The following is a 21891-nucleotide window of genomic DNA, read 5'->3' as shown; positions in this document are numbered from 1 at the left end:
CCATCGAGCTCTTGCGCGTAGTATAATCCCTTCTACTTTGTCCTCGTACAGTGCTTCAAGATCCTGCTTAGATTTTTCTAGTGCCAGACGCGTATTATTACAAGGATTTGTGTGAAACATTAGGACTGCCTCCTGATAACGTTTATTTAATTCCTCTTCTTGTTTCCGTCGAATGGAAGCTATTTGTTTGGAGAATATGATGGAGTTTGACCTTATATTAAACTTGATCCAATCCCACAAAAGTCTGGGATCATGTATATCTTTACCTGCATCCAGCCAGGTCGGTAAATTGTTTGTTATCATATGTTTATAATTTTCATTTGCCAACAGAGAAGTGTTTAGTTTCGAGAAGCCAGCTCCTCTTCCACTTGATTCATATTTCTTCAAGTTCTAAAAAAATAGCGGAATGGTCTGTTTTGATCGAGGGTATGATATCGACCTTAGTTACCAAATCATGTAATTTATCGGATATGAGCCAGTAATCTAGTCGGCAAAATATAAAAGGTGAACAACGCCCCCAGGTAAAGCTTTGCAATGTTGAGTTTTTTAGGCGCCAAATGTCGTGCAGACTGAATTCATTTTGCAATTCATCTATAGAGTTGATTACATATTTTCGAGGAATCGGTAAACCGCCTTTTTTGTCAAGTGTGATGTCGAGAGGACAATTAAAATCTCCACCCATAATAATGTTTTCTTCATTACCAAATTCGTCATTTCTTAATAATTTTGATAAATTGCGATAAAATTTAACAGCATCGGCGTCTTTGTTTGGGCCATGTATGTTTGCAATTGTGTATATCTCATTGTTAATAGCGGCTTTTAGAACAATAAACCTGCCATCCGAACTTATTTCACTCTGTTGAATAACAATGTTCAAACTATTCTTTATGAGAATTGCAACACCTCTAGCATTTGTACTGCCGTGTGAAAATAAAACAGAAGCGCCCCACTCTTTTCGCCACTGATCCTGTCGTTCTGTTGTGGAATGAGTTTCTTGTAAAAATATTAAATCGGCTTTTTGCTTTCTACACCAGGAAAAAATTGCCCTACGCTTATGAAAGTTGCTTAGGCCTCTAACGTTCAAGGAAAGAAATTTGATGCTTTCAGGCTTAGCTTTCGAATTATGCATTCTTAATGCAAGAATAGTTCAGTGTTATCACATTTATAATAGGTGCTATTTGCTCGGAAAATGAATAAAATAGCAAAACAAATGTAAAAGTAGTAAGAGAATAATTTAAGTTTTGAACAAGAAGTACAACACAGACACAAAACAACAACACACAAAATATGCAAACAAACGAAAGCGCACTTACCATCTCGGTTGCAGCACACTTTCGCCGAGATCTCCATGGCAAATGGTTGTGTTATACTATGGTATTAAAAGTGACCAGCAGTTTTGCCTGCGCCGAAATTGTAAACAAAACTATAAATTATACAGTTCATTTAGCTATAAATACAATTACGTAGAATATAATGACAGCAAAACAGCAACATAAGGATTACTCATGTCTGATTTTAAAGGATTTGAGACCTTCAGAATCGATTTCTTTATACAGTATCTGCGCGGGAACTGACCATGGGATGAACGCGAACTGGACTCCTTCTCTTTCTTTAAGTTGCTTTAAATGATCTTTCCGTAGTTTGGCTCTTTCACTTCGAACTGATTTTGACACGTCGTCGGATATGAATATCTGACTGTCGCAGAAAGGGTTATCTTTCAGGGTGTTCGCTGCAGCCTTTAAAATTCGTCCTTTATCAGGATATCTAAGTAAGTAGACATGGATAGGCCTTGACTGCGGAGCGGTAGCGCTTGCAGCCGCTTGGTTGATCTTCGTACGGTGCGCTCGCATGACTTCAATATTATCGAGGCCCATGTGCTTACTGAAAAGTTCTTCCTCTAAGAATTCTTCTACGGAGCTGCAATCTTTTTCGGCGCCTTCTTTCAAACCCCATATGACCACGTTGTTCCTCTTGGACCTGTTCTCCAAGTCATCAATTTTGTTGTTGAGGGCGTCTATCTCTTTGCGGTTCGCCTTTTCTGCAAGGGCGCTTTTAACCTCGGTCACATCGTGGTCTAAAAGTTTATAACTATCTTTCAATTCGACGACATCCTGAGCGGTTTTCTTCTGACTTTTTTCCAAACTTTCTAACTTCATCAGGATGGCGCTCAACTTTGACTCTTGTTCATCTTTAGCGGCGAGCAAGTCGTCTATCTTTGAAAGTACTGCGTCTAGCTTCGCTTCAGTGTCGGGCATTTCGGTTCGTTGCTTTGCTTTAGACCTTATCCGTCTAGCAGACATTCGCTTGTCACCAATTAATAAACTCAAAAGATTATAATGCGGTCATAGTAAAACTATTAAGGATCAAATTTCAAAGTTTCATAGAGAGAGCTCGGAGCCGCGTCCGTTCAGCTTGGCGTCATCACGTGACTCCCCCTCCATTTACTAGTGTTTATATAGTTAAAAGATACTAGTAAACAAATCGGGCAAAAAAGCGCATTTCCTTTCCACCAGTTTGCCATTTACTAGTGTTTATATAGTTAAAACAAATCGGGCAAAAAAGCGCATTTCTTTTCCACCAGTTTGCCATTTACTACTATTTATATAATTAAAAGATACTAGTAAACAAATCGGGCAAAAAAGCACATTTCCTTTCCACCAGTTTTCCATTTACTAGTGTTTATATAATTAAAAGATACTAGTAAACAAATCGGGCAAAAAAGCACATTTCCTTTCCACCAGTTTTCCATTTACTAGTGTTTATATAGTTAAAAGATATTAGTAAACAAATCGGGCAAAAAAGCACATTTCCTTTCCACCAGTTTTCCATTTACTAGTGTTTATATAGTTAAAAGATACTAGTAAACAAATCGGGCAAAAAAGCGCATTTCTTTTCCACCAGTTTGCCATTTAGTAGTGTTTATATAGTTAAAAGATACTAGTAAACAAATCGGGCAAAAAAGCACATTTCCTTTCCACCAGTTTGCCATTTACTAGTGTTTATATAGTTAAAAGATACTAGTAAACAAATCGGGCAAAAAGCGCATTTCTTTTCCACCAGTTTGCCATTTACTAGTATATAATGTGATAACATTGTAAAAGTTAATAGTATTATCACTGTTAAAGTTTTTTGCAAGAAATTTTTTTATTAGTACTAGTAAAACTTTTTAAAAACTTTGCAAATATCTGATTACCCCGAACGCTGCGAGCCGTTGCAGAAGTAGAAAGCGGTTCTACTTTTTGTGAAACTTGTCTCGCAACGGAAGTTCGAAAAAGTTTCACGAGACCGACCATGTTACACGGTGCAACGCCTGCTGAAACTTGTTTCGCAGCGCCGTTGCACACAAGTTTCAGCTAAAAGTTTCAACGTGTCAAACTCGTGAGGTTTTATCCTTGAAAGTTGGCTTTACTTTTGCCCCAGTCAAATGAGAAAAAGGGTTTGATTTCCAGTATCACGCTGTCAAAACACGGAATGAAATCGAGCGTCTTGAAATCCAAACAATCTTTTTTGTATAGGTTTGACAGAAGCGTGTTTGTGGTTGCACGAAATGATTACTATCGTTTAACTTCTGGCCTGTGAACAAAACCTTTCGGTGGGGAGTAGGGTGAAAAGAAAAGCCCCTCTCCGGCCGGCCTTCCTTCTCGACCCCTGTAGGAAACAATTAAAATACTACATTGAAATGGCTTGCCAGGGTATGGATATAACTGAATAAAGGAAACATATTATTTGTTCTATTGTTTATCATTTACGGCATAAAATCCGGTGCTTTTACGAAAAAAAAAAAAAAAAAAAAAGAAACAAAGAAAGAAAACAAAAAGAAAAAGTTACTGGTTTTAACAATACTATATGTAAGACTTCACAAGCTCCTTTAATATGCCGTGTCTTCTTGGATATTTTCAGAGACGTGAAATAAAAATTGTATTTGTTCAAAAAACAGACCGCAGCAAAAAGGTGAAATCAATCCAAACATCGCATTTTCAGTATTTTGCACGTGTGTTTTTGATGTTTAAAATGAGGGGTGTTGAAGCCTGTACGTTTTTTCTTTTTAAGTTGCGATTTTTAGGGGTTGAGGTGTCGAAATAAGATTCCTACAAAAGGTACGTCCTGCTGTTTCATTTTTTGTGCGTCGCTCGATACTGAGACACACTCTTCCAAAACGTTTCGACGCAACCACTTCATTCAGTTGCCATATAAAAAGTATATCTAAACAAACCATAAATGTTTCTTGTGACAAGCCAAAAGATGACAAAAACTCGAAACTCTGAATTTGGCAAAACCACAGCGTCAAGATGTTTAGAGATGCCGGATGTTTCGCAAACCTGGATCCAGGATCAGTAAAATACTTGATTGACGGCACGACTGATCCTTACGGAAGTAAACCAGACGGAACCAAAAAAGTTGGATATAGGCCTGGACTGAGTGAAAGCGTATCATTTTGTAATAATTTCCAGCCTCTACTCTCGTGTGGACGGTAGACAATGTGCCGAAAACCCTAGTGTAAATGCAACACTTTTAAATATTTTCGAGATGACAAAACTGGAGGGAATTGAAAACGTAGTAGTATGGGCCTGGCGTATAAAAGGACCGGTATTGCCATGGGAATTTGATTTGAAGTAACTTCATACACAATTATTATTTCTTTGTTTTTGGTTTCAGTTTTAAACTCACTAATGGCGGGTAAACAGACAAGAGGACACTGTGTCCTGCCTTACTAGCCTTACCTACCCAACCCATCCCCAAAGTGAGACTGAATTTAAACCAATCCCAACCAACATTTTGGGCAAAAAGATAAAATGAAACCAAGATCAGCAAGAGTGCAACGCTTGCAGAAGGTTAATGCGGCAGACAAATTTGTAAGTTCGTTTGTTGTCCGCATCAATTAAACTGGCAAAAGAAATGCGTCGCCCTATTTCGTTCGCAATTCTTCAGCAGTAACCGCTGAATCTCGATCAGTGGGCACGCTCTAGGAAACAGTGGTAGGCTCCACGTAGCTGCTTGTTGGTTACGTGGTCTTTTCAACTTGTGCCGAGTGCTGCTCAATACTCATTGGTTCCAGCAGTGTGGTTGAAAGTCCCAAATATTAAGCTTGGACTAGCTCTGCTTTGGGCCTTTTCTGTAAGAAAACTAGAAAAAGTTCTGTCATGTCTTATGGCCATACATTATACTCGATTTTTGCTTTTTTGATTCTATAAAAAATACTGCAAGTCACAATTATATCAAAAAATATCAAAATGTTATTTTGACAATTGATAACAGTGAAGATACAATAACTGTTTTATTACCCGAAACTAACGCATAATAAATTCTGCGTATCGGGAAAGTGAATTTCATATTTGAGACCAGTTTTTTCTATAATCCCTTTCAGAGAAAGAGCTAGAGTTCCACGAGGAAAATCGATAAAAAAGAGTAAAGATTGGATTAAAGAAAAGAAAGACAGAAGAAGACGGCAGGGAAGGTAAGGAAAATCTTTGTCACTAAAATGATGAAGTGATGTTAAGGGCAGTTTGGAACATAAATGGCCTTTATTTAGCACATATAAGTAGTGTCATTTGTGCTCTGTTACGTGAAAAAGTGCCCCTCATTTTGGCCAATTGGAATATACTTATTCGTTTTCGTGAACGAAGAGATGAACTTCAATTATTTTTTCTTAATTCTAGGGAAGTGAGGCCAGACTCCAAGTACACGGGACGAAAAAGAAAATCCACCTTTTGATTAGGACGCAAGCAAGGAATTCCCCCACCATTAATTCAGGCGAGGAAAATTAAGCCAGTAGTGAATGCGTGTGTTACGGTAATCTACTGGGTATTTACAGTTCTGTGGATGTATACGGTCACATGTGACGTGGAAATAATCCTTTCACGTGGACTATAACGAAAAACAATCTTAATAATGACAAACAGATGGGAACTTGCTATAACTGTCTCTTAATCATCCTACCAAATGGTGTAGGGAATGTAAACGAGAGGGACAAAGATTGTTTGGCAAAAGCTGTGTTACGAAAACTTCAAAATATAATGATGATAACTTGCTAGGCCTTGCCGTTGTGAACCAAGTTGCAGGCGACATTGAACGAGTTGCACCCCGTCTGAAATTTATCTTGCCATGGAACATTACGTTGCAAGTAACACAAAGAGAAAAATGTTTATCTTCTTTTCACAACGGTATGACACTCAATAAACATGTCTCAATTCGTCAGCCGGTAGTTCTGCTCTCCTTGTTTATATCCGTATTTGTTAGAAACCCCCAGTTGAGCTGCATCTTGGCGTTAGGGACGAAGCTCACCATCTGCAACCTGCTGTTAGCACCGTGATCGAAAAACATACGCTAATATCACCACGATTAAATTTATTTTGTTAAAATCCTTTTTGTATAAACCCGTATTGATCATCAATTCTTATCAATAAGGCAAACTTGTATCCATGTCCTTTAATTGACAAATAAAAGAAATACTCCGCAAGATCTTCAGTTATTGTGAGGACGAACGCAGATAAAACTGGCATCAAAGGGACCGTTTATAACATGTTGCTTAATAATCAGTTGAAGATAAATGCAATTATTATACAATGCTGATGCTATCTCAATTTTGATTGGCTAAAAGCACCCCGCTAATTCTAGATGGCGCTGTGTCATCGCGTTACATCTACAGACACTGGCGTTTATGCATGTAGGTATGACGCGTTTTTGCAGACAATGGTTTTCGTCACCTGACGAGCTAGCCGGCGGTTTGAGCAAGATTGTCATGGCGGAGTCCGCTCCAAGATTCGCGTCAATCTCAGAAGCGGATTTAGGACGCCTTGTTGACGACAAGGACGCAAAGAACACCAAACGAGCTACCAAGACAGCTCTTAGAGTTTTACAGCAGTATTTGAAGGAGAAGAAAGTTCCCGAACCGCAAACCAAAGATGGCATCAGTAACGTTCTCAAACTATTTTATGCCGAAGCTAGAAAAGTCGATGGAACTTCTTATTCCAAAAGCACTAGCCTGAGATTTGGACTGGGCAGACACTTCAAGGCGATTCTTGGCTTCGATATAATAAACGATCCAGCATTTGCCGAGGCAAACAAAGTTTTTGGCGCCAAGTGCGTTGAACTAATACGACAAGGGCTCGCCAAAGTCGAACACACGCCACCGATCTGCGAAGAAGATCTTAAAAAGCTGTACGAAAGCGATGTTTTTAACCAAAACAGCCCGGAAACGCTTCAAAACAAAGTTTTTTTCGAGGTTATGTTGTACTTTTGTCGCCGAGGAAGGCAAAATCTTCGTGAACTCAAAAAAGCTGATTTTTCATTCAGCACGGATGGCAAAGGTGCAAAATATGTGTGCAAAACAACAGATGAACTCACAAAGAACCGACGAGAAAATGATGAAGGATTTGAAGGAGGCGTGATGTTCGAGAAACCAGGACCACACTGTCCTGTGGCTTCATTTGAACGGTACATGCAGCACCTGAATCCCACAAACGAATTTTTGTTTCAGCGGCCGAAGAAAAACGCCCGCATATCTGATCAAGTGTGGTACGATAACATGGTTGTCGGAGAGCGTTTGCTCGGTGAAAAAATGAAAAGGATCTCTCGAGAAGCCAAACTTTCAAAGTGTTACACCAATCACTCGATCAGGGCAACGGCGGTTACAATCCTGGACAAGTCCGGGTTCGAAGCAAGGCATATCATGGCGGTGAGCGGGCACAGAAATGAATCCAGCATTCGGAGCTATAGCAGGACTGACATTTCAACCAAGAGAAAAATGTCGGAAACCCTGACGACAGAGTGCGAGGTGAGAGGTGAGGAAGTGGCTATTAATCCGCACCAGTTATCTCCTGTTATTAGCCTTTCTCAAGAGGAATTTATTGTACAGAACTCTCATTCAGAGATAACGAAAAATTTTAATTTCTTCAACTGTAATGTCAACATTCATTAAACGCAAATCGGGAACATTTGTCAAAAGACCGTACAACTTAACTTTAGAATTTTGTTCAAAAGTTTCAGTTCGATTCAGTTTTTCCTGAAACGTTTTCAGATGTTTTAAGCTTAAATCCTTTCTGTAAACCTTTTGAATTCCGCTTTACACGTTATTCACGGCTGTCATTAATAAAGATGTTTACACTGAAACGTGTCATTGCGTGGCTTACTTTGTTGTTGTTCTGTGAAATGTCTCAACGCTTGTACATTTATAATTGTATAATAAAACAATTATTGGATTCGGTTTTCGCATGATAGCGAAATTATCAAGGCCTCGGTTTGTGTTATCCGCCTCAGCCTTCGGCTTCGGCAGATAACACAAACCTCGGCCTTGATAATTCTCGCTATCATGCTCAACCTCATCCAATAATTGCTTATTGTACGAATGAGTACTGACAAAGAACAGGCAGCAACTTCATGATAGCTCGAAAATGAAGTAGGCAGCAAGCCGTTGAACCGGTGTAAAAACACGCTAATGTGAACCTCACCAAATTAAGCAGACCTCTTTCAACTTCAGTTCACAACATGTGTACTTCCCCAAATATCGTCTCTCTTAAGGATTAGAACTGAAACACGTAAGCTTGTGCATTTGCTCCCGCAATCTCGTCCCCAGGGATATCTTTGCTTTCAAGGAATGGCGGCTCGGCGGAATGAAACCGTTGAATACTGGGCCTAAGTCGTTGTTCCGATGCTGAGCCGCTGTTAGTGAGTTTTTGTTCCGTGTTCCATTGGAACGGAGAACTTTTGCTGTTTACCTGGATATTGGGTACGGCTGCGTTCATGTAAGGACACGAGAGAAGGGTCCTGAAGAGGTGAAATAGGAACCGGGATTTGTCCTTTTCGAACTGGAAAAATGGGAATTGACACAATGGGAATGGGATGTGATCACTGGAACTGGGAAAAATCACCTTGAAGCTCAGAATGTGAACATTTTTTTTCTCCTGCTGTTAATCAAAGACTCCTGTGAGCTAACTCGCAAATGCGGAAGTGAACAGTGGTAACCGTAACGCAGAACTCGCACCAAACTACGCTACAAGGATTCGTGGATGCCATACTGAAATGAACTATGACGTGAAAGGTAAAGAACGTTGTTCGCATTTTGTTTGGTTGGCCAAGGAGTCGAAATATCAATCGCGTTTAACAAGAAAACCATAATGGCTTAATAAGCCATTTATGCCTCATGGTACGCCGCCTTGATTTTTTTGCGGTTCGCGTCACCGAGATGGGCTCTGGAATAATTTGGGGAGGTGGTCCCTAAACGTTCAACGCTTTTCGTAAGTTTTCTATTTTTGAGATAAGTTTATATTTTGAAAACTGTTTGGAGCCTTAAGAGTGATAGGCTTTCAAAAGCGAAAAAGATGATACCCCGTTGATGTGTAGAGCCGCGGTGGATTGTATTGTAGAAGCAAGTTCTTTTCTGGGTGTGTGTTTCTTGTTTTTGGTGCTGTTTTTCACAAATGAATATGGATATCCGTTGGAAAAAAGAACCGATGGTTTATACATAAGTCAATACCCGTAGTGCCCATCCCCCCCCCCCCTCCTCCGTCTGGGTTTTGATAAAAGCATTTTTCCTCACTGTACGTCCCAGGAGTCGGGCATTTGTCCACCCCAAAGCCGGATGGGCTCAGTCAAATTAGACATACAGTAATAGCCCGCGTATAAGAACCTGGGTTTTAAGAAGCACATAAGAACCTATTTAGGCTAAAATTTTAAGTTAGGTTCTTATCAGTGGGGTTGCTGTGAAAGAGTATAGGTAGAAACTGCTGAATTAAGATCATCATCTATTTAAAAGTAACTTGACATAACTTTTGTTTGTTTCAAGCTTAAGTACCATGTTGTATGTCTATTGTGTTTGCCATTATACTGTATTATGAGATGATATTTATAATATATATAGTATATTCAGATCAAATTCAAATTTTAAGAACCTTGGTAGCCTAAATTTGCTCTAAGTACCATTTATATAAGAACCTATTTAGGCTAAATTGAAAAATTCAGGTTCTTATACTTGGGCTATTACTGTAATTCATAGAAGCGTAAGAGTGAACTGCATAATATTTTGTGATTATGAGGTCCTTCATGGAATTCGTTATTTAAAGTGAATGTTGGTCTAACACATAATGGAAATTAAAACGTTTCTGTATGATTTCACAGACTTTTCTACTTTCGACCATCCCTTTTTGAAAATTGAATTTCAAAGGGGAAATGCATTAAATAGCAATTGCTAGGCCTACGAGCAAACTCGCCTTCTTGTTCCTTAACCCCGCCTAGGTAAGCTCACTCGCACACGACCAACTACACCCTCGTGAAACTATACAATAGTGACATTATTTAGTCTTACTATGACTAAAAGTGCAATTCATAGGAGGCAGCGTGGTCGAGTGGTTAGGGCGTAAGACTTGGAATAAGGAAGTCCCTGGAGTTGTTTCTCGGTAGCCCCGGGTTCATCTCCTCGGGTTTGTTTGTAAATGGCCAGCTGGTCTGCCTCCTGCCAGCTGGGATTCTTAACCATGTTATGTTCTATTTCAAATAATTATTTGTTTCTTCCTGTTTTGTTTTATTATCCCTGAAAAGCCCCAGGAGGATAATTAAGTATATTATTAATATTATTATTATTATTATTATTATTATTATTATTGTTGTTGTTGTTGTTGTTGTTGTTAATATTGTTGAACGAGTGAGCATTGTTTAGCTCGGAACATGGTGAGCTTTAATATATTAAAAAAAATTGTATGAATATCTTGGCTTTTTTCTGGACTGAAGTAGAGGATTTGACATTCCAGGACAATGATGCTAGACTCTTTAATTGCCTCCCAAAAAGCAAGTCTCCCAATAGAAAATGCAAAAGTTACAGTTTTTTCCTGAGACTGTCCAAGACTTTACTGCGCTTTAATATTAGCTTACTTGTTTTTCAATTTTCCATTAACTACAAGGGTAATTTAGTATAAAAAGTAATACATATTAGATTTGTCTATTTTGTGCTTGGTAAATTTTGCTAGACTGACATTACGATTAGGAGCACTTCCTTCAAAATATAAATGTAGCAATCAAGTAGTGATTATTGGCTGATATTTGTTTTGTTTTTGTTCTCATTTTCGTTGTTCCTTCTCTGATGTCAAAAGTTGGAAGTCCAAATGCAGAAATAAAAGTTTCATTCCCACTCTGAACTGACTTTCATCAAACATAATTACACATCGCACACATTTAAAAAACAAAAGTTACCATTTATTTACACCTCACCACATGGTATATTACAAATCTACTTGCAAGTAAATATTAATTTACTTATGTTACAAAACATTCTGTCCTTTGTAATGTTAATTTCATTATACTGACATGCTTAAAACATTACAAAAGAGTGAAATTACTTGAAAATATATTGTAGAACAGATTTATTTGCAATTACTTGTTTCAACCTACAATGTGCTAATTTTCCTAAACCGCCTGTTTAACAACATTCAGCTACTTACAGTAAATTATATAAGACACAATAAATTTAAGAAGTAATGTCGGCCTTTTGAGCCCCTAAAAAACATTTCATTAACAAAATCTATGTTACAGTAATAATATATAGTGTAGATATAGGAGAATGCAATAAATGTCACAACATATTAGTTTTAAACTGCTCAACAAGTCGTTCATTTACAAAATCTCTGTTGCCCAAGAAAAACAATCAAAAGACATGATTTGAGATGTAACCTGCTACTGGCCTCTAGAAAACACTACAAATATAATTATTTCTCAAAATCGTCTTCTTACAAAAATCCAGAAATTTCTGAATCAACAATGAGTATTTACTCGATATTATATCACAGGTGAGAAATCAAATGAGCTCAAATATCTGGATTCGGTGGTTGCCACAGTCAGACACAACTATCCTTCCATCACTAAGATTTGCTGTAGACGTTGGATAATCAAACTCTCCTTTCCCACTGCCTTTTGTTCCAAACTCTGTAACAAACTTTCCGCTTAGCTCGAACACCTGAACCCTGTGATTCCTTGAATCACAAACCATCAGATGTCCATCTCTGTTAACCGACAAGTAACTAGGACGATTGAACTCACCCTCCTTGTTCCCCTTCTTACCGAATTTAAACACAAAATTTCCCTCCAGATCAAACACTTTGATACAGTGTTCACCAAAGTCTGGCACTATAAAATATTGCTCCGTCTGGATACAGTGATGGGGATTGGACAAAGAGCCTTGTCCGCCAAATTTACGTTTGAACTGCCCACGAGGGGAAAATATCTTAATTAATTGGCTACCTTTATCAGCAACAATAATATCACCGTTACTGGTGACAGATAAACCGTTAGGACTGAGAAGCTGGTGATCAAGGTTTCCTTCCCCACCAAACTTTGCAAGAAACTTACCATTCCCACTTAACACTTGGACCCTGTTGTTATCATAGTCCGCCACTATAATGTTACCATTGTTATCAAAAGCTATCCCTGTAGGGCTTTTAAATTCACCCTTATTACGTCCCTTTCTACCAAACGATCTTAAGTGGGTACCGTCACTACTGAATACCGATACCCTGTGGTTAACATGCTCGGTTACTGCAATATCATTTCGATTATTAACTGCCACCCCACTTAGGAAATTAAGCTTTCCAACAGACTCACTGCATTCTCCAAAAGATAGCACAGGTCTGAACCGCCTGGTTTGGATCGGAACCTCAAAAGAACTGCCACGGACATGTTTTCCTTCAAACCCACTAATTGCTTTACTGTTTTCTTTTCCTTGTGCACGTGATTGCTGTGTCTTAATTTTGTTAAAAACGGTTTTTACAGAACCGACCCCCTGAGTGTTTAGCATGCTAAGTAGTTCTTTATTTTCAGTAAAATGAAACCGAGGGATGCGTTTAAGGTCACTTTTACCTTGGGCTCCTTCTTCCTGAAGGATTGTGTCAAATGTTTCATTAAATCCCAGGATTTCAGCGCTGGAACTTCGTCGCAAAAGTTGTCTGGTTTCCTCGATGGCTGATTCAATGATATATAGTTTGTTTTCAGCTTCGCCTTTTCTCAGCGCGAAACGCTTGAGCAATTCTTCCGCTTGGTTATCAACTGCGCCAAAAATGTCCTGCTTCCTCGATTCAATGATTGCCATCATCTGATCTGCAGTCGCCTGCACTTTGCTTTTTACGTCAGCTACTTGCACCTGAACATCAATGCTGCTTTGGTCGAGTTCGCTGACTTCATTTCTCTTTTCCTCTGCTTTCTTGTCAAGCGATTTAATCAGAGACTCCATTCTTAGCCTGTGTTCATTTGCTCCATCTTCTAGAAGCACTTTGGTGTGACCTTCGTGCTCTGTCAAAGCACAAGCGTTGCAAATGGGAACTTTACATTTCTTGCAAAAGAACTTCAGTGCTTCGTTTTCGTGGCGTTTAATCAGGCAAAACGCTGGTCGCTTTAACACGTCTTCAAAGTCCTGATCTTGAAAATCTTTTATCGCCAGAACCCGATGTTCTTTATTTGCTCGGATTATATTATGTCCCCCGATGCACTCTTCACACCAGAAGAAGCAACACTGGAAACAGTAGAAACAGTTGGCGCTTCTCTTGTCGCAGTTTCCACATTTCACGCCAGCTGTGTTGCACTCTCTAATGGCCAACACATCCAGGAGGCTGTTTATTCTGAAGTTGGTGGGAAACTCGCTGGGATTTCCACTTTCTGGGATCCTAATTTCCTTGCGACATTCTGGACACGATATGACATCTTGACTTGGACTTGTTCGATGAATCCCGTTCAGACATTTAAGACAAAAGCTGTGCAAGCAAGGCAGCTGTTTTGGCTCGGTGAAGGGGCACATACACACAGAACAGGATACTTCATCATGAAGATTATCGAGCAAAGTCTTGATATCCATAACGAAGGGCGCGACGCGGCGAGGGTTTGGAATTGAAAATGATGCAGTTTAGAGATCAATGAAGTTTTGTCTTGTGACGGGATGTTATTTCTTATCAGACTTATAATACCAGTATAACCAATCACAGAGCGATCACTGCATTGTTTTGACGTAACATCGAAAAATAATGGTTTCAAAAATATCCTGAATTTCTAGGAATTGTGTATTACATTGTATGCGCTCAAGAAAGCATGACTTTGTAAATAGCTGTCAAGATGTTTTCGCATCAGACTGCCTTAGGGCAATGTTTGAGAGATTTAATTATCTGCGTCTGTTTTCCTTTACACTCGTAAGTTTTTGTCCTTGAAAGTTGGCTTTCCTTTTGCCCCAGTCAAATGAGAAAAAGCTTTTTATTTCCAGTATCACGCTGTTGAAACACGGAATGAAATCGAGCGTCTTGAAATCCAAACAATGTTTTTAGTATCTACGAAAGCTCATTTGACCAAAACGCGTTTGTGGTTGCACGAAATGATTATTCAACTATCGTAAATCTAGCCTGTGAACAAAACCTTTCGGTGGGGAGTAGGTGAAAAGAAAAGCCCCTCTCCGGGCGGCCTTCCCTCTCGACCCCTGTTTGAAAACCGTAACAATGCTACATTGAAATGGCTGTCCAGGGCATGTATATAACTGAAGGCTTATTTCATGATGAGGGAAATATATTATTTGTTCTATTATTTATTGCTAATTAGATCATTTACGGCATAGGACCAAGTGCTTTTGCGCAAAAAAAAAATAAAAAAAACAGTTCCTGGTTTTTACCATTTTATATGTAAGACTTCAGAAGCTCTTTTAATGTCCCGTGTCTTCTTTGATATTTTCCGAGACATGAAATAAAAATTATACGTGTTGTACACTTATGACATTCCATTATCACACTCTGATAAATGGGTGGTCTTTTATATGGAGGGGCTCAGAAACGTGTTTGTAGGGCGACTTCCTTCACTAGACCTGTATCTTTTATAAGCTCTGTTTTCACTGGACCCAGATAAGCTGCAGCTCCATTGTTTTTGTGTCTTGGCAGATTCTTTTGTTGTTCGTTCTTTTGTTCTCTCGACCAACAATGTCAGACGTTACAAACGGTACAGGTCGCCCCATTTCGTTTACAATTCTTCAACAGTAACCGCTGAATCTCGATCAGTGGGCGCGCTTTAGGAAACAGTGGTAGGCTTCACGTAGCTGCCTGTTGGTTCCGTGATCTTTTCAACTTGTGTCGAGTGCTGCTCAATACTCATTGGTTCCAGCAGAGTGGTTAAAAGTCCCAAATATTAAGCTTGGACTAGCTCTGCTTTGGGCCTTAACTGTAAGAAAACTGGAAAAAGCTCTGTCATGTCTTATGGCAATATCTTATATATGATTTTCGCTTTTTTGTTTCTATATAAATACTGCAAGTCACAATTATATCAAAGTGTTATCTTGACAATTGATAACATTGAAGGTACAATAACAATTGTAATTTGTTGCTTTGTTACCCGAAACTAACGCATAATAAATTATGAAAGTCAACGAAGTGAATTTGATATTTGAGACCAATTTTGTCTATCTTCCCTTTTAAAGAAGGATCTAAAGTTAACGAGGAAAATCGATAAAAAGAGTAAAGATTGGATTAAAGAAAAGAAGGAAAGAAGAAGACGGCAGGGAAAGTAAGGTAAATCTTTGTTAAAATGATGAAGTGATGTCAAGGGCAGTTTGGAACATAGAAGGCATTTATTTAACGCACTGAAGTAATTTTTTCAAAAGCTCAGAAACTGCTCAAGTATAAGGGTAGTAGTTTTCAATAGAGTGTTGTTAAACCCAAACCAAAGAAATTCCTCTGACCAATCACAACAGACGTAAACAACGTAATAAGCCAATCAGAAATTCGAAACAAATATCTGTAACTGACGCCAAGCGCGGGAAAACGCGTGCGAGCAAATCACGATGGGTTTTGGTTTTGTTTCATTGGTTGGGAAAGTGGCGCGAGTTCTGCCAACCAATCACTGAGTGCAATAAAGCAAAGACAAAGCAAATGCTAAATTGCTTTTTGACACTCAATTAAAAGCCGCCCTACTAGCGTAGGATTTTAATCTTTGGCAATCTTGACAAGTTATCAAGTTTTCTGTAGAAATCCCGGGATTCTGCCAACAAAATATTGCCTTACGAAGCCTTGGCAATATTTAGCGGTTGGAAGTCGGTGGGTAAGTGTCAGAAATGTTTCGTCTAGGCATCCTTCAACGGCTTGGACAGCATCTTGGTATTCTTGAGACGACGCCATACTTCTCACCCATGTTCACGATTTTATAAAATACCTATTGTCATTTGTGCCCTGTTACATGAAAAGCGCTGCCCTTCATCTTCGCCGGTTGGAATAGAGTTATTCTTCTGACCTCGTTTTCGTGAACGTTTTGATGGTGAGAACTTTAATTATTTTTTTTCTTAATTCTAGGGAAGTGAGGCCAGACTCCAAGTACACGGGACGAAAAAGAAAATCCACCTTTTGATTGTGACGCGACCAGAGAATTTGCCCTACCATTCAGGCGAGGAAAATTAAACCTGCAGCGAAACACGCGTTACGGTAATCCGCTGGGAATTGAAATAGTCATTTACAATTCTGTGGATCTGTTTGGTCACATTTGACAAGGAAATAACCCTTTCTGGTGGACTAATAACGAAAAGACAATCTTAATCATTACAAACAGATGGGAACTTGCTGTCGCGAGTATGACTTTCTGTCGTGGGTCGTGGGTCGTGGGTGTGGGTAAAAGTCGTGGGTAAAAATATATTAAATAAATAAAATAAATAAACTAAAATTAATAACTTAAAGAAAACCTGGGTGGGTAAAATAATTATGGTAAACTTCATAGAAAAGACAAAGGGCTCTCAAGATACTATCTTAGTATCAATGGATGTAACAAGCTTGTATACAAATATACCACAGGAGGAGGGAATTACAACAGTATGCAAAGCATACGAGGCATTCCACAGCAATAAACCTCCTGATACCGTCACACCCTCTCAAAGAAATGCTTAAACTTATCCTTCAGGAAAACTCATTCCAATTTGTTAGAAAAAATTACCTTTAGACCCATGGAACTGCAATGTGTACAAAAATGGCCGTTGCATTTGCAAACATCTTTATGGCCAATATTGAAACAAAAATGATAAGTCAAACCAAAACAAAACAAATAGAGTGTTTTCACATGACGTCACGGCGGCCATGTTGGTGCCCGAAACTAAACCTCTGGGAATTGAACTCTATTTTTATGCTAATACTTTCTTTTGTTTCAGTAAACCAATATGGCCGGTAGTCACGTGAATGAAAACGCTCTATAGAATGGAAACGTTTTATTGATGACATTTTCTCACTGTAGGATAGTGACAAAAAGGAAGTTAACCTTTTCATTAAACAAGCTAACAAATTCCATCCTACTATTAAATTTACGACCGAAATTTCAGAGAACGAGACAAGCTTTCTCGACACAATAATTTTTAAAGGAGAACGTTTCAGAAATGAATCGATCCTTGACATCGGTACGCATTACAAGCCTACTGAAACCTTTCAGTATACACATTTTACCTCGAGCCATCCCTTGGGTGTGAAAAGAGGTTTTATTAAAGGCGAAGCACTCACACTACTGAGAACAAATTCTTGTGAAACAACGTTCGAAGAAAGTATCTCCAAATTTAAATTGCGCCTTATAGCGCACGGATACCCACCCCCACAAGATGATACAGACAACGTTATTAGAAGTCAACTTCGCCGGAAGACAGTCGGTTCTACAGCAAAAGAAAAACCTCGTAAACAAATCTTGCCTTTTGTTACAACGTACCACCCATCGGTGCGTAACCTTAAAAAATATATTGATGCAAAACTGGAAGTTCATACAAAATCAGCGTTTGCTGAAAAACATATTCAAAAATCCGCCAATTATATCCTACAAGAGAGGACAATCTCTTAAGGACATGTTCGATAGGGCAAAAATATAAAGGCAGCGTTCATAAAAATGTACACCACATAACGCAATGAGCCGTGCAGGCCTGTCATTTCTATTGTTATCGACATTTAGCTATACTCTCTTTCTTAATTTTTTTTCCCAAGACATTTTAATTAATTCTTAAATATTGAAGTGTTGGCCTGTGTTCTGTGGATCCGTCTTTTAACTGACAGTGGGGGTGGGGAAGGGGATTAGCAGGTAATTGAAATATTTCATAGAGTCTGGTCTTGTAATCTTACAACTGTACTTCTATTATTATTATTTTTTTATTTATGTTTTTTTACCCACGACCCGCACCCACGACCCACGACCTCTACCCACTACCCACGACCCACGACATTTAGCTATACTCTGCTGTAGCTGGCTCTCAATCATCCTACCAAATGGTGTTGGGAAAGTAAGCAAGAAGGACAAAAATTGTTCGGCAAAAGTTGTGTCACGTTATTTTTAAAATAGAGTGATGATACAGTTTTCGAGCCAAGTTGAAGGCGATATTGCAAATGTATGTAACGTATAACGCCACCTCTAAAATTTATCTTGCCATGGAAATTGAATTGCGTTATACACAACAGGAAAAGTAGAATGTTCATCTGCTTGTCAATTCGTGAATAAACATGTCTCGATTCGTGGGTGATTCTTCTTTCCTCGTTCGCTCCCTCCCTTTTCATCACCCTTATGTTTTGGTGACCCTAGTTGTTGACGTGGCTACAAGGTTGTGGTCCGTCACTGCACCCATTCTTAGTTACGTTCCTTAACCTTACCCTCCCACCCCCATCTCGGTCTAGGCACCTTTCCTACTGAATCAGGTTCCGCACCTTCTTTCCTTGGTGCTTGAACTGTTGAAGGTCTCCCAACCCCCAACCCCACCCCGCAGCAGAAACCCAATCCCCACCCCCTCCCGCACTAGCAGTGGTCTTCAGCGAACTTTTTTTAACCATTAGAGAGATTTAGCATCGTGTTTACGTGGAACGGGAAACGTCACCTTGCCGTTTCACGTTTCACGTAAAATAGCGTGAACCTTTTGACTTCAGTTTCGCGTATGCTTAGCTTTTGCGAGTGTCCATGAAGCTGTTTTGCGACTCACTGTGATGAGTTCATGAAGAAAAATGCGGTAAGGAGTGAGTTATGAAGGATTTTTAAACATGAAACCTAATTTGCCCTACTATGACTTGCCGGAAATATTATTGGGTTACTTGTTTTCAGCAATTAACTACTTATATGTATGAGAAAAAAAGGAAGAAATACGTACGTAGTTCTCACGTATACGGCAAACGCGAAATAGCCTGTTTTCACGTAGAAACGGCAACCGACAAACGCGAATAATGGCGAGAAAATCGTGGTCACGTGGTCATTTTTGCCGTTCGCGTTTCACTATTATGTCAATATGAGTCCACAAGTCCTTCAAACGAATGATCTCTTCTTCAAATTTTGTGGCGATTGTTCGGCTAGTCGTTCTTGTCAGGATGTTTGTGTCTTATTTCTTTTTGGTATGGAGGAGGGTTAGTATTTAACCTTTCCTCTGCGGTAGGAATGAAACCTTGTTAATCACCATTTCTTATTGGTGCACAGTCCTAAATCCAGAATCATTTTGTTTTTGCAAGAAATGTTTACGGGTTTTAGCACCCATTCAACGATTGCGGAGAACGCTTTTAAGCTAGGTAACATTCTTTACTCAAAAGTCTCTTGGGTACGCAAGTGCGGAGCCCAAAGGCGCGCACAATTCCAAGTAATATCAAAACATCACTTGTACCTATCAATTTACATATTGTGCTCGAGGTCGTGGGATTTCGTTTACTAATTTTAATTTAGATGAGGATTGATGTTTTTTGAAACAAAGTTTGCAAACTTTAATTTTCTCTTAGGGCGTAAGCGTCTCGACTCCTGCAACCTCAAAACGAGTCTTATCTCGCGCACTCTGCATCATATTAAGTCCTATTGTGACGTCACCATTCAGTTTGCTCTTTTTCGCGGAACAGATCAGCTGTCTTTTTCGTGCGAAAAGCAAAAAGTCTCAATATGAGAGAGAAGGTGTTGGTATTGATTACCGCGATTGCAGTTTTCTTTCTGCTATCAGATTAAACTCTTAAAGCTAAACGAGACGGTAAGATACGTTCATGGTTTCTTTTTTTATGACTTTAGTTTTTGTCGCACTACCAGAATCTAGGAGAAGCTTCTTTTCATATCAAAAGGTTTTACGATTCTCAGCAAATCATAATTTCATGGCGTAATTTCATGCTCGTTTTCATTATATGTATATCAGAAATGAAAAGAAGAAAAGCATGATCCTATAACGGGAAGAATTTTAGTACCGTTTAATTTTCAAAAACTTAATTTACATTTTTCCGAAAATCAAACAACTTTCGGTTGCCATGGCAGTTCCAAAGGTTGTTCATAGCGCGCGTGTGTAGCCATTTCATTTTTCCTTTTATAGAAAAGCTTTTTTAGAGCGCGCTTAGACAGTTTAGTCGAAATTCGTTTAAGAAAGTTTCAACAAAAGTAATTGCTTTTGGTTAAAAATGATTTTACCTTCAAAGCAATGAAACTATTACAAATAGTATTGTTTGGTTTTTCCTATTTTCAATTCAGTTCAGACAAAACAGCGACCTGATATTTGAGGCACTGTGCTTTAAATGGCATTTATAAACTCTCTTTCGCAGGGTTTGAATTTGCGGTTGATAAGAAAGAATTCTTCTTAAACGACTTTGAACATGACACCAGCATTGCCAGCGGATGGGCGGGAAGGGTGAATCATTTTTTTTCACGATATTTCAATCCTTTCAATCTCAGTAGCGTCACTATTAGCATTGAAGAAGCATGAACAAGTTGATTTTACAAAATATCTGGAAACTAAAACTTGGACGAAAATTCTCGTATAATACCCTCTCTTTGCAAAACGCAAGGTCGTGAGAACATAATTATTCTTTTCAAAACGTTGTGAGGTACACTCGACAACTGTTATCGTTATATAGCTGCGTCAGAAGTTGCAGGGAAAATTCTCTATAATTCTCTATAATTCTCTATAAGTCTGCTTTGGAAATGCACAAGTTTCCAATGCGGAGAAAATCTCTTCATAAAGCCTGTGTTACTTTTGCCCAGCACAAAGGAAGCAGACCTAAAATGCGCCTGCATCAATCTTTCGAAAATTATATAGTTCAAGAAAACTACTCGATGGGTAGCTACGGCAAATTAAGTTTTGCCAATGATTGTACACCAGTCTCGACCAAACCTGACCATAGTTTTTATTTGTTGACATTCTTTTCTCCAGTTACGGGATTACGTAATAACGATGAACATCAACTCCCCTGAATATAAACTGAATCTCAAACTCATTTTGAAATACAAGAAATCTTCTGGAAACGTCCCCATGAACGCGGATAAATACGAGAAACCCAAACTCGGAAAGGTTAGTGATTTCGAGAGTTTTTCGTTGGGATGTACTTCAATAATCTCGGAACACATACCACTTATCCTTGTTTGCTCTCCGGTTTTTAAATTTCAGATTAACAACTTTGGAATGTGTGCCGCAAATGCAACCCACCCATTGGACAACAGAACCTACAAGCCCCCCCACCCCCCCCCCCCCCCCCCGCCGGGTTTCATGAATGGAGTAAACACGAAGTGCCAAACAACCACAAGGACGGTGGTAAACTGGGCAAGGAACGGAGTAACTGGGACATGGAACGCGATTTTGAACGTGACACTGTTAATGGTTGATAAAGTGTACAGTGGGGTGACATTTGTAGCTGACTAGTGCTATTCAAGAATGAGTGGCTGGCTGAGAAGGTTAACAGTGGAGCTGCATTTATGATTGTCTGGTGCTATGGAAGAATAAAGTGGCTGGCTTATAAAGTCTACGGTGACGTGACATTTGCGAGGAATTAGTCCTGGATCCAAATGAAATGGCTGATTGGGGAGGCATGGGACAGGGCGATATGGATGGCCAACTGGGCCTGGGACAGAGTGTCCTGGCTAGGTGGTGGAATTTGGAAGTATTGTGCATGGCTCGGAAATGTCATTGCAAAATTTTACGCTGAATACCTGGAAAGTAAGTGA

General features: G+C 39.1%; 5 protein-coding genes and 1 long non-coding RNA gene across 7 annotated transcripts in view; 4 read left to right on the top strand and 2 right to left on the bottom strand.

Annotated features, from left to right (window-relative positions):
- LOC146461387 (uncharacterized) overlaps positions 1-6195 on the top strand; it is a 33627-nt gene extending 27432 nt beyond the window's left edge. Inside the window, exons 2-3 of one of the 2 annotated variants that reach the window (XR_014857430.1) lie at positions 5366-5455; positions 5658-6195. This is a non-coding gene — a long non-coding RNA (uncharacterized LOC146461387). The remainder of the gene's footprint in view (positions 1-5365; positions 5456-5657) is intronic. The other variant, XR_014857428.1, reaches the window with a different exon arrangement.
- A 529-nt stretch (positions 6196-6724) lies between these two features.
- LOC146461386 (uncharacterized) lies at positions 6725-8355 on the top strand. The gene has a single exon (XM_085086950.1). It carries the CDS (start codon positions 6740-6742, stop codon positions 7916-7918), a length of 1179 nt encoding a protein of 392 aa, XP_084943076.1. The 5' UTR covers positions 6725-6739; the 3' UTR covers positions 7919-8355.
- A 3128-nt stretch (positions 8356-11483) lies between these two features.
- LOC146461385 (E3 ubiquitin-protein ligase TRIM71-like) lies at positions 11484-13896 on the bottom strand. The gene has a single exon (XM_085086985.1). It carries the CDS (start codon positions 13826-13828, stop codon positions 11783-11785), a length of 2046 nt encoding a protein of 681 aa, XP_084943111.1. The 5' UTR covers positions 13829-13896; the 3' UTR covers positions 11484-11782.
- LOC146461380 (uncharacterized) overlaps positions 11484-21891 on the bottom strand; it is a 51044-nt gene continuing 40636 nt past the window's right edge. The window contains exon 3 of the mRNA XM_085086984.1: positions 11484-11637. The gene's annotated coding sequence lies outside the window, so the exon portion shown is untranslated. The remainder of the gene's footprint in view (positions 11638-21891) is intronic.
- LOC146461375 (uncharacterized) overlaps positions 19815-21891 on the top strand; it is a 92313-nt gene continuing 90236 nt past the window's right edge. Inside the window, exons 1-2 of the mRNA XM_085087013.1 lie at positions 19815-19939; positions 21104-21241. Coding sequence (XP_084943139.1) covers positions 21125-21241 — 117 coding nt within the window. The 5' untranslated portion in view covers positions 19815-19939; positions 21104-21124. The remainder of the gene's footprint in view (positions 19940-21103; positions 21242-21891) is intronic.
- The window catches only part of LOC146461378 (uncharacterized), a 69134-nt gene continuing 68729 nt past the window's right edge, over positions 21487-21891 (top strand). Inside the window, exon 1 of the mRNA XM_085087012.1 lies at positions 21487-21883. Within this exon, the coding sequence (XP_084943138.1) occupies positions 21733-21883 (151 nt within the window). The 5' untranslated portion in view covers positions 21487-21732. The remainder of the gene's footprint in view (positions 21884-21891) is intronic.

Source organism: Pavona decussata, unplaced genomic scaffold (genome assembly GCF_977016875.1).
Source record: "Pavona decussata unplaced genomic scaffold, jaPavDecu1.1 SCAFFOLD_199, whole genome shotgun sequence".
NCBI classification, from domain to species: Eukaryota; Metazoa; Cnidaria; class Anthozoa; order Scleractinia; family Agariciidae; genus Pavona; species Pavona decussata.
The sequence above is the reverse complement of the archived record's forward strand: the minus strand, read 5'-3'. Positions and strand labels throughout refer to the sequence as shown.